The sequence below is a fragment of the Pinus tabuliformis genome, chromosome 5_1 (assembly GCF_031772625.1).
Source record: "Pinus tabuliformis cultivar Carrire ecotype Pingquan chromosome 5_1, CPIR1, whole genome shotgun sequence".
In the NCBI taxonomy this organism is placed as follows: Eukaryota; Viridiplantae; Streptophyta; class Pinopsida; order Pinales; family Pinaceae; genus Pinus; species Pinus tabuliformis.
The window spans coordinates 152,122,582-152,139,672 of record NC_142305.1 but is presented as its reverse complement, the minus strand read 5'-3'; the positions used below and the strand labels follow the sequence as shown (position 1 = coordinate 152,139,672).

Genomic DNA, 17,091 nt, shown 5'->3' with positions numbered 1-17,091 from the left:
GCTCACAAAGTAAGACAAGGAACTCTAATGCAAGATCTGAAATGCTCAACAAGGAAATGAGAGGTCAATCCCATCAACAACCAAGGAAAGAAATTCTTCAAAGAAAATCATTCACTCCTAACTATGCAAGTGATAGTAGGTTGAATAATGTTGAATGTTTTATATGTCATAATCTTGGACATGTAGCAGTAAGATGCGAAAGTAGAATGGTTCAATACCATCACACAGAAAGATCATCAACTTCCAGGTACTTTAAGGGATATTGCTTTTCTTGCAATGTGTTTGGTCACAAAGCCATTAACTGCTATAGAAGAAATATGAAACATGTAAGATGTTATGCATGTAACAAGGTTGGTCATATAGCAAAGGAATGTAGGAGAAAATATCGGGCACCATACCAAAAGGAGAAAATATCATCACACTCGAAGATATGGAAGAGGAAGGAAGTATAGTTAGAAAAATGTGGCATGGCACAGTGTATAGACATGACAGACTCAGGAGAAGCCGAAAGTATGAAACTTCAATGTTCTAAATCTCATACGCAAGTTTCATGAAGCAAGTCGTATATATACTCGAGTTCAAAGCTGCACAGTCGCGTATATGTAGTTTGAGAAAAATGCTGTAAAAATGATGTAATATGATTCAGATAACTATCAGTTATCTTTTCTGTCGTAGATAACTACAATCTGTGGATATTATTTAGAAGCGTTTTGATCCTAACAAGTTGTTGATAACTTGATGTATATCTGATTGATGATGTCATTGATACTTCTTATTGACATATGCAATGATCAGATCTGACAGGGAACATGTGTAACAGGTTCAGGGGGAGAACATACTATGCTTCTAACAAAGCATTGTTGGCATTATGTTTAGAGGTCTTTTCAATGATGATGATGTTTATGTGGCTAAAGTGTTTAAATTGATACATCTTGCTATGTGACGGTTATAAGTTTCCCATGATGAAATCTTAGATGATACTTGTATTGATTGGGGTTACATAGTTGTTATTCAGATCAGATTTATGGATGATTGTGGATAAATTTTTTGATGATGTATACAATACAGATATGGTGATCTTCATGAGGACAAGGAGAAGTACAAAGCTTGAGTACACAACTTCATTAATTGATGATGAGCCACTCATTTCTTCTATGTTGTTGTCATCATGCCTTCAAAGATGCATAAAGTTCATATGGTGTAGTTATGATACAGGATTCCTATAGATCTTGGCTCTCACACGGTTGAGGATTGTTGTTGTTGATGATATCAAGAAATCTTGACAAATGACCATGAGCTCATGGTTTGCTAGATACATATTGATATCTCTTTGATGGATACATGGATGATTACTTAAGTTGCATATTGTTGGTTGGCCAAGAGAATGGTGTTATTGCAGGTCGCATGAAGACATAGCTATTTGAAGACATGGATTACTTAACCACATAATGATGATGAGTTCTTATCTTATATAATTTGATACTCACATATGTTGATTATCATGGTTGATGCTTATCAGATATGGGATGTTCCCTAGTAATGATACATGGTTGACATATTGAAGGTCCTTGTGGAAAGATCATGCAATTCTTGATGATGATGTGAAAGATCATGTGATAACTATGGAGTTTTCACATATGATATGGTGTGAATGATTTTGTTACTACTTGGAGATATGACATATGTTGAGTTGATTCATGGAAGGAAACAAAGCAAGTTGATCTTGATGAGATCAAGAGAATGAGTTGATATCTATATGCAGACATACTTTGTCACAGGTTGATGATATTTACACTGACATATACAGGTTACTGGATGTTGTTGATAGATGCTTATAGAGCAGATCATACATGGTGTATGATAGTTGCTGATGACTATCATGGTCTTGTTTAGATATTTGGTCTTTGTTATAAATGTCATATATATATCATTCAATGTAAAGGTCATATCAAGACTCATGATGTAATAATTTGTCTCTGTCTGTTGTAGTCTTTTTTATGAGTCCCTTTTTATGATGTAATTTGTACCCCCACTATGCATGGGATGGATGATGTAATGTTTCTTGTTTTTGACATGTATAAACAATTAGTATATCCCCACTTGGTTGGATGGATGAATCAAATTTGGTATATCCCCACTTGGTTGGGAGATGGATGCATGTATGAGTCATTGGTGATAGGAAGGTCATTTGTGATGAATGTACAGATGTTATTCTTTTAGAACATCTTTGTGTAGACATTGCTTATGCTCAGGGGGAGCATGGATGATACAGTACATCTCAACATGAACAAATGGGAAATTCAATCAGAGAAGTCAGCATGCACTTAGGGGGAGCATGGACTCGATAATGGGGGTTCAATCAGCATATCTTAGCATGCACTTAGGGGGAGCATGACCCTTTGCCCTTGATGTCAAAGAGGGAGAGTGACTTGGTGTTGTTGTTTCCATCAAGTCCAAAGGGGGAGATTGTTGGCATTACGATGCATGTGTTGTACTTGATGGCAACCCACTTGTAGCAGAACAACTCTCTTGTATATGGTAACTAGATGAATCTACAGATATCAGATGTGATGTAGGGCAGTTCAAAGGAATCAGTTCAGAAGTAATGTACAATGACAACTCACTAAGATGACAGTTCACAGTACAACAAGTAAACATTTCCATCAAGTTTAAAGGGGGAGATTGTTGGCATTATGATACAGGTGTTGTCCTTGATGGCAAATCACTCAGATGAAATATCTATGTACTAACAACAAAGAATTACAGTTCAGGCCACATAGAATGAAGAAAGAAAGCTATACGCAGGTTCACCTTGACCAACCTACGTATACGCACAGGTTCATTGAACGAAAGGAGCGTATACGTACACACGCACTTTCACAAAAGGAAAAGTGCGTATATGTTGGGAAAACAAGTTTTTGGGTCCAAGGTATTTCTTTGGTCCAAGGTATCTGACCCAAGGTATTTGGTCTGTGGTATTGGTCCTAAATGGTTTTGGTCCATGGTATTGAGAAAGATCTAAAACCATATAAGGAGGAGAAGATCATTAGGCCAAGTTAAGCAAGTATTGAATATCTGATGAAGTTTGAGATCAAGTATGCAGGTTATGGGTTTATGATGCTTTTATTGATCTAAACTAAGGATGCACCTATGTGGAAGATGATGGATGATGGATCGGGATCTTAAGGCTTGGAAGGAATAATATTTATATGGTTTGATCATGTTGATTCTATATCTGTATACTAATGCATGTGTTGATCTGTAAATATTATGATTTGGTTATAACTGAAGTCTGGAATAGCTGCAAAATTATGAATGAATATTTACAGATGTATACGTTGGTTGACAATGGTAAAAGCGGGTATACACGCAGGTTTGACACATCGAAGTAGCGAATACCTTGTGATCTATGATTTTTGAGGTTGCAATTGGTTCTGGTTGTTGATGCATATTTTTGGGTTTTACATTGTGTTCTGGAGACTGTTTTCTAGTGACAATATTCTGCATATTCAAATTGGTTGATTGTGATTAGCTTCAGTGTTGATGGATGAAATCTAATGATGGATTAGGATCATAATGACTTATCATTATGTGATATGATAATGGATGGGCTAGATCTGATCACTAACACATGTTTTATCCTCTATGTGTGATTATGTCTGAAATCTGGAAGTACAACAAAGTGTTTTCATATCTACACACATGTTTGCTTTAGGGAAGCTGCATATACACGCAAGTTGGATTTTTCCAAATAGCATATGCCCTCCGAAGCATGGTTTTCAGACTACAACTACTTTTGAATGATAATGGAACTCAGATCTGTGTACTGGTTACAATGATCTATCTGTTTTAGTTGATTGGTTAAGTATGAATGAATGATTGATTCAGTTGTGTCAGAGGTTGTTGAGTGATTGATTGAGTTTGGTTGATTCAGATTGAGTTTCATTGATTGGGTAATATAGATATAGTTGATGGAAGTATTGTGGTGGTGAGTGATTAGAGCTTCAATGTTTTTGATGGGTTTAGTATGATAATTGAATGAAATGTGGCCTTCAGATTATGATGTTGTGTTCCAAGAGTATCCAGTATGAAAATTTATGAAACAAGGTCCTTGGAGGAAGAGAGAAGGTTGTAGCCTTCTGTAGGTCGGCGCCTACGTTCTAGTAAACATATCAGCTAGTACATGAGCTAGGGGGTTGTAGCTCCCTTCCAGTAGAAGCTGGAGAACGAGATAAGGTTGTAGCCTTCTGGAGGTAGAAGCCTACGTAATGGTATGATTTTGCGCCAGTACAATGTTGTAAATAGTCTTTCTTAATATTAAAAGAAGATAGAGACGACAACAGTAGGTGGTTTTCACCGACATTGGGTTTCCACCTTAAATCATGGTGTTCATGTGTGTTTCTTATGTGTGATGATCTGTTTTGTTTTTACTGCACTTGGTTACTGTTTATATGGTTAATGAAGTTCTGATGCACTGATTAAAGATCAACCTATGATGAATTAAATGAATCATAAGTTTGTTGGATATACGCTAGTTGCATTAAACACAGTTGCATGTACACACGAGTTCCCTTAACTAAAGTAGCATATATGAATCTGATTATGGAAATGAAAAAGTTATTGATTTGATAATACTAATTCACAACACCCCCCCCTTCTCAGTATTATTTCCAACACCATTTACATTGTCATTGAAATATTCAAAGAAATATGTTTTAAAGGTCATGTGGTAGGTTGCACATATATGAATCAACCTTGCATCTTTCCAAGAATCAAATTAACTATTAAGAAAGTCTTAATTTTACTCCAATATTGTAATGTGCCATAATATAATGAGAAACTTCAACACAAGTTTAGGTGCTTTACCTTTCCTTGGATCTGGGGTTTTACCTTTCTCTTCATTTCTTTCTGGCTTGATTCTATCCCAAGAGAGATTGCCTGTGGATGCATCATGTCCATTTTTGTTGCAGTGTATATAATGAATATCAGGTCTTCCTCCTTGGTAATGTCCCCCCCTATCTATGTTACTCTTCTTTCCACATCCTCTTCTACAACTCTTCCTGTAGAATAATCCTGTGCCTGATTCTTCTCTTTCTGTGGAAGGCACACAACTTCTTCAGAACACTAAGTCGATGTCTTCCTTTTCCCAAAATATTTCCCTCTTTTTGCAAACTTTTCCACAAGAGTGTCAAAATTAATCTCTTTGAGTTGGCCACTAGCTTGTAATGATTCATGGTGGCGAGAATATGTGGGATATAGTTACTTAATAAAAGTTGTGAGAGAAACATATATTTTAACTCCAATGACTTCTACAACATGCATAATAGCTTTGATTTCAAATGCTAGGGCAAGGGGATCATCACCTTTCAATTCAAGATTGAAGAGTTTGATTATTAGCTTAACTACCTCAAGTTCTAAGTGTGAGTCATACAAGTCTTCAAAAATTAATCAAAATAACCCAAAAATATTGTTGTTGGAATTAGGCTTCAAGCTTTCTATCTTGAATAACTACTTTGATAAAAAATCATCACTCACAAAATAATGTAGAGAGTATAAATTAACTTTTATATACAACACAAAGACACATTACATAACCAACATATAACTCACTTCTCTTTAGTATATCATACAATGCATATATATGAATGGCGCCTTCAAAGAAAAAACAAATATTATACACCAATACAATGCAATAAAACTATTCAATGCAAATGCAACATATATGAATGGTGATACTTGTACAATATACTATTGAAAGGAAATATATTATTGAAAGGAAATATATAAGGATGATGCTAACGCTGTAGCATATTAGCCATCTGTATTAGATTAACCTGGCCAGTGGATGCACATTCTCTTTGAAAAGAGAGATCCCCTTTGCTCACTCTTCAATGCTAACTTACTTCAGGTTAGAATATACTATGGTATGGGAAGATGCTAATGATCTCTCTGAAAGGCTCAACTCTCTGTTTTCTAAATGAAACCCAAGCATGGTGAAAGATCAACCAATTCTAGTTGTACTGCTCTGATATACCCATATTTGTCTTAAACAATGTGGCATGATTTACACAGATACGTTCTTAAACCACTAGTATTGTGCTTGCACAAAATGAGCGTTCAAGAATGAAGGATGATTAGGGAAACCAATGTTGCATTGTTGAGATGGAAATGAATAGAAAATGGATATAGTAGTAGTGTAGACATTTTTCAGATGGGAGATATAGAGTGTGGGTTAGATGAGTAGAGAATTGCTCATTGAAAACCAATAATGGGAATGGCAGTGATAGGTTAGACTATGGAAAAGTAGCTATAGAGGCAATAAGATGCCAAATTTAGGACCTGTGGACTTGTGCTCTAATACCATATCAGGCATGGTATATGGTAACTCCACGAATTGATTTTTCTATTAAGAGAAACATTAATATATACACATAGAAGAGAGACCCTTGGGATTCACCTTCCAAGGTTTCTTCATTTTCTTATTTTGTATTTTCATATTTACACCAATATTTTCCCAATCCTCAAGGATTAGGTGTCAACAATTTCTTTAAGAATATTGCAAATTTTGATAGCCTCTTGTCTTTGCATGATTTATAGATTTGAAAGTAAAGGATGCTAAAGTTAGTATAGAGTCCATAATCAAGCAATTGATTTTCTTTTTGAATTCCTTGAGATTGATTACTATTGGTGGTTGTTGTGCATGTGTTTCGATAGCCTTGTGATAATTTTCAAAAATCTGGAGTTAGTATTGTGCAATTTCTATTTAGCAAGTTTAGAGATTGTGTTGCACAATCCTTGTTTGGTTTGGCTAATGTGTTCTATTTGTTGTAGTGTCATGGTAGATATTTATTTTACTAAGAGTTTGAATGCGTTTTTGCATTAATTGTTCTATTTTCAATTTCAAACATCATTGGATTTCCTCCTCCCATCACATTGTTGATTTTTTGACTTGAAATGTTGCAAATGGTAATATATTTCTCTTTGCAAATTTCATGGCATTCATGATAGTGGTTTTCATATTGTCTATTAGTAGTTGAACCTTTATGAATGAATTTTTTTATGTCTACCTTATGTGCTTCTATTTCTCATGCATGACCTTGATGTATTCAATGTTGCATAATAGGTCAAGTGATGTTATGGTATGTTTCCCCCATTGGAGAAGTGAAACCATGTCACTTGTGGCCATGTGGTTCCATTCACATAGATTTTACCTTGATTTTGAATATATGGGCCCAAGGTAGAATAATTTAGATACATCGACCTTGTTCTACATTATGGTATTCCTTCATTTTGGATGCATACATTTAAATCATGATAGTGAGTAACACTATTTTGTTGCTACCTCATGCTACTTAGTTTGAATTTTATTGTTTTTGATCCAATGAACTATTCCCACAATTGTTGATTCTCGATTTCTTTGAGTGCTTTAAGTGTGAGAGTCTTGGAAGAACCTTTCATAATACACTCTTGTAACGAACCTATTTGGGAGCACTCTTTGGGGTATTAAGGAGTGCTCCATGCTTCCATGGGAAGCACTCTTGGAAGTGCACTTATCTATTGCTTTTAGAGTGAACACGAGGAACTTAGAGCAGTCCCTAAGTGAGCCTATAGGTTTCCTTAGGTTATCAAGAGTGATCTCGCCATTAAAAAATGTTTATGAAGCATTCTTGTGCTTAGTGAAATTTATTTTACAAAAATTTCACATTTGAAGGGTTTTTTTCATGAGAGGCCTAAGGGGATGGTTTTAATAGTCCCACAACTCATGGCTAGGGTTTATGGAGAGCTCGAAGGGGAGTTTAAAGGATACCATAGTCATTATTATTGAAGATATGAGAATCAAGGTCTATGTCTGCTCTTGCTTGTCTTTTTTTTCCCTTTTATGTTGAATGCTCTATTTTCATACTCTTCTCATTCTTTTTCCTTAATTCTGTTGCAATTTTTATCAAGAAGTATGTTGGGTATATGGTGTATTCTTCCATCTTTTAGTGATGCTGTCAATTGGCAATACCAATGATGGGAATGAATTTGAGAATCTTTGTGGTGAGGATGGCCCATTCCCTGGAGAGGGATGTTTAGCTTTGTGATATATTTAATTCCATTATAGAGGCATTTCATATAGAATCTGGTGGCTATTTTGCCAAATTAAGATAACTTTTTGTGTTTCTTTTCACAATCAATATAAAAAATTAAAATGCATATTTTGTCGTTAGCTCGATGAGGGTTTGGTATTTAATCAATTGGAGAAGATTTCCATTCTTCAAAGGCCTTTGTTATTTATTTCTTATTTATTTTATTTTATTTTTACAGTAAACACTTGTGTAGTGTGGTGTCTTAAGTTGTACAATATTCTAGTTTTTTCATTTTGATTTTCTTTCTTTTTTTACATTAAACACTTGTGTAGTGTGGCAGTTTAAGTTGGGAAGTATGCTGGTTTGTTCATTTTGATTCACTTTCTAATAGTTTTGAAAATTTGAGACATAATAAAATGTAATGTGAGGATCAAGCTATGCCCCATGTGTATCTCCAACAAGATTCAAATGAAATTACTTCACAAGAAATTAAGGTTTAAACAAACTTACTTCACATGTCTATCTAGCTAATAAATTTTGTATTTTTCTAATGAGGATCACAAGCATCATTTATTCTATGCTTTACTGCAAATATTTTTGTTTCCCTAGTAGAAGGTTCATTTCACCAATTTTGTTTAGTCACTGATTTTTGCACTCATTCCATTTAACTCATTCTCGTTTTTCCATTATTATATCACAACTTCAATGAACAAGGAAACATATGGACATATTCCAAATTACACTGTCTTCACTCCAAGTTGATTTTTCATATTTACAATGCTACATTGCATGTATCACTACAAACTTTTGACTTTTGAGGTGCCACTTGAGAACATTACTACTATGCAAAATTTTTATTTGTAAATTTATGTAATTCTCTGAAATTGTTTCCTCATTCATTCAGGAAGATGTGGAGACTGATGAGGTCTATGCACATATGAATCTTCAACTTGTTAATACAGTAAGTCATGATGTTTACATGACTCCTGCTAAGAAATTGGGATTTGCTGGGAGGTTTATTATCATTTTTCATTTTCAATGTTTACTCATGACAGATGGCCTTTGTGTAGTTTACTCTCTATTGTTCACATGGATAAAATCATTGGAAATTACAACTTTGTAGTAGTACCCACACATTTTTATCTTGCTTCTCCACATTGCTTGCACATGTGAGCTTTCATAGCATGGACAACTGCAATTTTTATTTTGTTTTAGGTGGGCACTGAGTCAATGAATGTTATTAATCATCTATTAAATTTCATCTTAAAATTTTTTATTGCATATACACATAAATGGTGACATTCTATAATACATAGATGGTTAGAGTGCATACATGGTAGTCACTAATGTCGGGAGTGGAACTATCTTCGGGGTGGAACTATCTTCGCATGAGTACATTGGTCATGGATGATTCGTAACATAACCACTTTGTAGTATTCATGGATAATTTCATCATTGTAGCACCTTCTTGTTATTTGAATTGTTGATCACATGTTTTGTGTCTAATGTAATATGGAATTTTTAGTAGGCTCGATTTTGTTTTGTGAATATTTTTTTTCATGTTAACTTGTTCCTTTGGACATCCATTAAAAGCAACACAAGATTTTCTTAGCCACTTTTTTTAACAGTTATTAACCACATAAAGGAATAACTAACACAAGTTGTAAATTCTCATTTATCACGCCTTTAAATGCCTTACAAGTTGCTTTTTGCCAATGGAAAAATAAAATATTGGACAAGTAAATGCCAATTTTCTATACATCATGTAGCTTTCTTGGAAGATGATATTCATATATTCTTGTTTTCCTTGAGAAGATTCAGGACATGCTAGTTGGTGTAACTAGAAAAAATAAAATTAACACCCACATTTGATTAAATGTAGTCAAGGATGTTGCTAGGTATGTACATGTTCAAGAAATCAAAGAGAGAAGTACATAAGGCATTTTTCTCTATGTCTGAAGCAATATTAACAAAATATAATTTTATTTGTGGGTTGATAATGGGAACTGATTATTTTTAAGTTTATACCATGTGGTATAGAATACTCTATGTCACTTGCTATTCAGTTTAATTATTTTCCTTTGGATAACCATATCTATAGATAATTTGAATGTGTTGTGTTTCTTAGTTTTGTATGCCTATATTTATGATAATGAGTTTTAACATTCAAGGAAAAATTATGTGTTAGTTAGTTGATGACTAATATGTTAATTTTTTTGTAACATGATAAGGAGGCATTGTTGGCCTCTGATCTTGGTTTTAAGGAAAGTAAGCAACCTACATAGTTCTCCTGCAAGACTTTGACAACAAGCGATACAAGCACCCATGGTGGCTTCTTTGTACCTTTCCATGCCACAAAGAAAATATTTCCACCGCTAGTATGTTTCTCCTGAATTTTTGTCCCTTGAAAGTTTGAAGTTTTAGGCTTTCATCATTACATTTAGAAAAAACTTGTAAACTGCTTCAAGAAGCTATTTTTGTAGCTTAGTAAAAGATGGCCTTGCAATATTATACAATGAACCCACCAACTCAAGAACTTGTGGCCACAGATTTGCATGACCATGCATGTAAATTCAAACATATCTATTATGGTATGCACATTTTAGGTGTATCTCTAACTTTGCCTTTGTAAGCTAGTGAAAAAGTAAATTTAAACTTGTGAAGATGAGTAAATGGATTCATTTAGGTAAAGATAGTGACAATGCGTGTGACAATGAAAATTAATGTATTGAAGAATGTCTTCAGTCTGTTTGTAGTCAATCTTCCTAATGAATCCAGTGGACATGATATTTAAGTATCTAGGTTGTGAAGGCGCTTGAATTATACTTTTTCCCAAAAGGACTAAGAAATTTGTTTCACTTTGGAATTAGCATCCCGTGTGACATTTCACTACAAATTCTCATCAATGGATTATCTATTCCTTCACAATTCTTCATAAAAAAATGTTGATTTGTCCTCATGGACAAAGAACTCGTGACAGAAATTCATGGTTCAACTATTGCTTGAGAAACAAGGCTACCTTGCCAAAAAGACTTAAAAATTACCATCTAAGAGATGTTGAGTAGTGATGCATGTAGGTTTTGAGATGGAAAATATGGTTTGATTTCAACATTGACTTTGACATGTGCCATTTAGAAAAATGCAGGGAATGGAACATAAACTTTCTCACAGATCCTATGTTTTGAGGATGTTATGGAATTGGGCTTCAGGTCATCGTGTTGGAGGGATTCCTAGAGAAAGTGTCTCAAGTTTTTGTAGTGTATTCAAGGTCTATTGAAACTGGTTGGCTTCCAAAATTTCATCTAAAAATTATAATCATAAACCTATTGTTAGACATCTTATTTGTTCAATACTTGTGCATGTATATGGAGAATCTAGTTAATGTTCCATTCCTATGGGTATGCCTAATGTTATGAATATATTATCATTATTTAAGGTAAAAAATACACTTTCCATTGATATTATTATTGTTAATCAACAATCCTTAATTACACTTTACTGCTAAAGACATATTTTGTAAATGTAGGCCTAGTGGCATAAATGTAGAAAAATGTGAACTTAATGAAACCTAGTAAAGGCTAATTGGTGGTAGCTAAGAATGGAGAAAGATTAAGATAATATGAAGCTTATGCCTTAATAAATGGATCAAAACTATTCATCGATAACCAAAATTTATATCTTGTTATTCCAATGTGAGTCCAAAGTGATTGGTTGCTGGTTGTAATTTTAACAAAGGGAAAATGGAGAAATTTCAAGAGAAATAAATGACTTCCCAACCAAGGCAAAATAAATCACTAAGTTGTTTAAAGAATAATTTAGGAGCATATCCCTTGAAACCATGTGTACCAAGTTTAAATTCAAATTCAAAAATGTTATGATTTGTTCGTCTTCATATTATAAAAATTTAATCTCTTGCCATAATGACAATTATTGGCTAGACTTCGATTTGTATTAAACTCGCATTGTGGTAACATAAACAAATTGTGGATGAGAACAAATATTGAACAATTAAAGCATTGATATTTCATAAGTTCGGAAGGTCATTTATCATAATAAAGGAGCATGAGAAGAATGTAGGTTTTAACCGTACATAAATTACCTACATAAGAATTCTAAAAACAGAAAATAAACAATGGCAAGAGCATAAAAAATAAAACAAATATACATAGAGATTTCCCCCTGGATCCCAAAACTGGGACTACGAGATTGATTTTTCATTATATTCCTTTCAATGTTACAATACATATATATACATGCCGAAGCATCCATAAACCCCAATACATTAACCCTGGATTAGAACATAACCGTAGTTCCCTTTACGAGATCTACAAAATACCATGGGCAGAAAACCATCATGCCTAAAACCATGTGCAAAAACCACATACAAAACCATAGGTAGGTCCATTGTTTAAATTGGCAACTAGGGCCAAACTCCATGTGTGTCACCTTATTTATGGCAGTTGATATTTTTCTTGGATTCCTCTCTCCGATAGGTGTAGGATTGATCTAAAGATCATCTGATTCCGAAATGTATTTATGAAGATATGAATTTATTCATATTATTAGCAATTTGTCAAGGCCGGCTAGTAAGCTAAACAAGAACTTTTAACCCTAGCTCAACCTCAATGTTGCATTTAAATAGATGAGACCTCAATTCATTTGAGGAGCACATCATCTCATGATCTGTCTCTCCATTTGTTTGGGTATGTATTCTCACAAGGAGGATGTGGTGGAAAGATAGATCTAAGGAGCCCTAGCCGCTGTCAAGTGGAGATCTAGCCACAATCAAGAAAGGAGATCTAGCTGCAATCTAGAGGATCCATAGCCAAGATCTAGAGGAGCCCTAGCCACAGAAAAGGAGCCTTAGCCATAGCTAAATGAGGGACCCTACTCCATAGCCGAAGGAAGATCTAACCCGCAGCGAAAGGAAGTCGTAGCCGCAACAAGGAGAGGACTAGACAACGAGGGCATTTAAGGGCTGTTTCAGGGGTTCGTTTAGAGGACATAGCTGCTAGTTGGAGGGCCGAGGCCCTATTCTTGGAGTCCGATGCAAGGAGGTATGCTTTAGGGCTTGTTGGTGGGTGAAAAATCCTCCTAAGAGGCTACTGCAAGCCTAGTTAAGGTCTTGTAGGGTGCCACATCTGTTTTAGGGAGACAAGTCTATGCGTTGGGCTTGAAATTGTCCTAAAGGAGCATCGTGGAGGGCAACATCCCATTGGAGGACAACCACAACCTATAGGAGAAATTCTAGGCCAGTTTGATGAGCTATTAGGGACTATGGTTAGTGCCCTAACCAATCCCAGAATTGCAGCAAGTTCAAAACATTAGTGTTCGAGTTCTTGTAGGATAAAATGTTGTTGTGTTGATGATGTTTGGACACTGTTTTGAGGATGTTTGCTATAGGGGTTGCTATGTGCTAGGCCGTAGGCCATAACACCATAGCAAGGGCTGCATAGGGTAGTCTAGGATGTGCCACAACATCATAGCAAAGGAAGGAGTGAATCAAATCAGAACTATGAGAATTTTTTGGAGGCCGAAGTTGACTGGGCTTGACCAAGTCACCTAGAGGAGGTTTTCCATCCTGTTTAATCAGCATTGATATTTCTAATCTATACTTTTCTAGTATTGTCATAAAATATCAGATTTTTATATTTGTACTATCTCTCTCTCTCTTTGTTGAACTATTGAAGAATATAAGAAGAATTGATCAAGGATTTCCCCACATTGGGGTTTGTCCCTGGTTGGTTCCACATCTTGTGTCCTCTTACCTTGGCTTGTCTTCTACTGTTTATGTTTATGTTCTATGTTCATTTTAATATCATGTTGATGTGATTGCTAAACTGGATATTGATATTGGGCTTATAAGAAAATTGAAGTAAATTTCTCTTAAGCATAGAACATACCAAAAATTAACATGGTATCAGAGATGAGGTGAAGACAAAGCCCAAGAAATGGTGAAAGAGAAATCATCGAAGACAGTTGGACAAGGACAAAGCCTCAATGGATTCCTCATCCTACTTCCTGGTTGAAGACAAGCTACACGAAAAGTTTGACTATCACGGATGGAAGATGTCTCTTGATCTGACAATGGAAGAACAAGAAGTGTCGGATTATGTGAAGGGTAAAGTCCCCGAGCCTCCATCAAATGCACCGACTGCTACAAAGAAAAAGTACAAGAAGGTTGAATTCAAAGCGAAGAATATTATCAGAGATTCCATTGACAAGAGTCTGGTGGCTTACATCTCTGATTTGAACACCTCCAAGGAGATCTACGACATATTAGTAAGAATGTTCAAGGTTAGTGATGCAAATCAAATTTTATTTCTCAAAAATAAGTTGAAGGATATTAAGAAGGGAAAAGACAAGAATATTCAATCCTATTTCTTAAGAGTCACCGAAATCAAGAATGATCTTCTTGCGATTGGAGAAATCATATATGACAGGGAACTTACTATCACTACCCTTGGAGGGCTCCCACCTGAGTGGTATATATTTAGAACCACTATTCTCAATAATGATCGAATTCTAGGGTTTGAAGAATTGATGTCGAGATGCATTCAAGAAGAAACAAGAATGGTGGAGCAAGAAATACATTTTACTAAAGGCAACCCTATTTCATTCTCCGCTCGTACCAAAAGGAGAAACAATGCAAGGACTAAAGGTCATTTCCATGGAAATCTTGGATTTAAGGGAGGAAGGAAAGGCAGGTGCTTTTCTTGCAATAAGTTTGGCCACTATGCAAGGGAGTGTCTAAATAGAAGGTACACATCACATGATGGTGATCACAATCATTCCAGGGGAAACTTCAACAACAATGATCGAAGGAATGACAAGTACAATGGCAAAGGAAAAAGAAATGCGGGACATCAAGGAAATGGTCGATCCTCCAAGAAAGCAAGGAACTCCAGGTATGAAGAATCAAATGTTGTTAACAATAAGCAAAAGGAGTATTGTCTTCTATCAGCCCTCTCTACTACCTCACCTCTAGACACTTTCGGAAATTGGCTTATTGATAGTGGTGCTTCAACGAACTTCACCAGATACAAGGAATCTCTCTCTAATTTGATAGAGAAGGAAACAAACTTGGAGATTATCTTTGAGACAATGCCACCTATCTCGTAAAGGGTGTAGGGAATGTTAGTCTTCAATTGAATCAGGGTAACACGATTCATCTACAAGAAGTTTTATATGTACCTGATATGAAGAAGAACCTGGTTTCCATTTCGACAATGGAAGACAAAGGTTACAAGGTGGCATTCATCGATGGAAAGGTACTTGTTTGGAAAAGGAATTTTAAAGATTCTTTTACTCTTGGGTTTAGGTTTGGTGCTTTGTATCAAGTTGGAGGAAGTCCATTTGGGGCCATGTCTTGCGACACATCTCTACAATTTGAACTATGGCATCGAAGGTTTGCCCATGTTCATTATAAGGCCCTACCTTATGTGAGACAAATGGTGACAGGGATGCCCGAGTTCAAAGTAGAGCATGAAGGTATATGTCTAGGATGTACCGAGGAAAATCTTACAAGGGGACCATTCCCCTCAAGTAATAGAAAGACCACCGATATAGTACAATTGATCCACTTTGATATATCTGGTATGATGCCCGTAAGCTCTTGGAAGCATGAAGTATACACCTGGTTCTGTCACTTCAAAGACTATGTGGAACAACCTGAGGTTTTTGAGGTTCACAACTGAGGATCTCTTGTATGCAGGTTGAAGAAATATCTCTATGGTTTAAAGCAAGCACCCCGGGCTTGGTATGAGAGGATTGATAGCTATCTGATGAAGTTCACTAGGAGTGAAGCTGATCCAAACCTTTAATTTAAGGTTGAGGATGATAAACCTCTCATACTGGTACTTTATCTGGATGAACTCTTTCTAACAAGTGCATACCCTCTCATTCACAAACGTAAGAGGGAGTTGGATTTCGAATTTGAGATGAAGGACCTAGGACTGATGCATTACTTCCTAGGGTTGGAGGATTGGCAAAATCTAGGAGAAATTTTCCTATCTCAAGGAAAAGATTTTATGAAGATATTGGAAAGATTTGGGATGGTGGATTGCAAGCCTGTGACTACCTTGATGGAGCTTAATTTTAAGAAGTTATGCGGTACTGCTGTCGAACTTGAATTGGGAAATGCTTCTGAGTATCGTCAACTCATAGGAGCAATGATGTTCTTGGTGAACTCCCATCTAGATATATGTTTTGCAGTTAAAACGTTGAACCAATATATGGTTGAGCCTCATCACTCACATTAGATTGGTGCCAAGAATCTTTTGAGATATCTTCAGGGCACAATCACTCATGGACTGAGATACACTGTTGGGAGTGGGATCCCCCCAAGGGCAGTTTTGGGGCTAAAAGCCCATGTTTAAGTCAATTTTTTGTAATATTATTGTAAAGACTCCGCATTTTGTGGTCGCAGAGAGTGAAGGTGTTATGTGCCACAAAGGGTAGTCTGACCTTAGTTTTGTAAATTAAAGTCAACTGTAAGAGATCTACCCATGGTCCGTAGACCATGGGATTGTATAAAAAGAGCTAAGCTCTAAGTAGTTAGAGGCATCAATCAAGAAAGAGAGTCATAGTTTAGAGAAAGAAGTCTAAGTCTTGGGTTGTAGTGTAGGTAAAGGCTCTGCAGTTGAGTGCGCAGAGGCCTAGGGTAGAAGTCCGCAGCTAAGTGCATGGATCCCTGCAGCGGTGTGTGCAGGGTGAACAGAGTCTGTAACACTTGGAAGATATTAATAAAAGGAGTTATTCTGCATTTTTTGTGTATTTTTTCTGTTGATGGGTTTGGATATTTTGTGTATGAATTTTCTTTATTATGCTTCTATGATGCGCGAATGAATATAGTTACATTGAATAATTAAATGCAATTACGAATATCTGATTATGCGGTGATAACTTTAAGTATTCAAATCACTTAGGGTAATAGAGGAATTTGCATGGCGTGCTTCCGTAACAACGCGAAAGTACTTGAGCCCTAGGTCAGGGCTACACGAAGATCGATCGTATACTTTTG

General features: G+C 35.7%; 1 protein-coding gene across 1 annotated transcript in view; it reads left to right on the top strand.

Annotated features, from left to right (window-relative positions):
• LOC149163871 (uncharacterized) overlaps window positions 1-17,091 on the top strand; it is a 55,168-nt gene that overhangs the window by 19,301 nt on the left and 18,776 nt on the right. Inside the window, exon 2 of the mRNA XM_089429285.1 lies at window positions 8,974-9,030. Within this exon, the coding sequence (XP_089285411.1) occupies window positions 8,974-9,030 (57 nt within the window). The remainder of the gene's footprint in view (window positions 1-8,973; window positions 9,031-17,091) is intronic.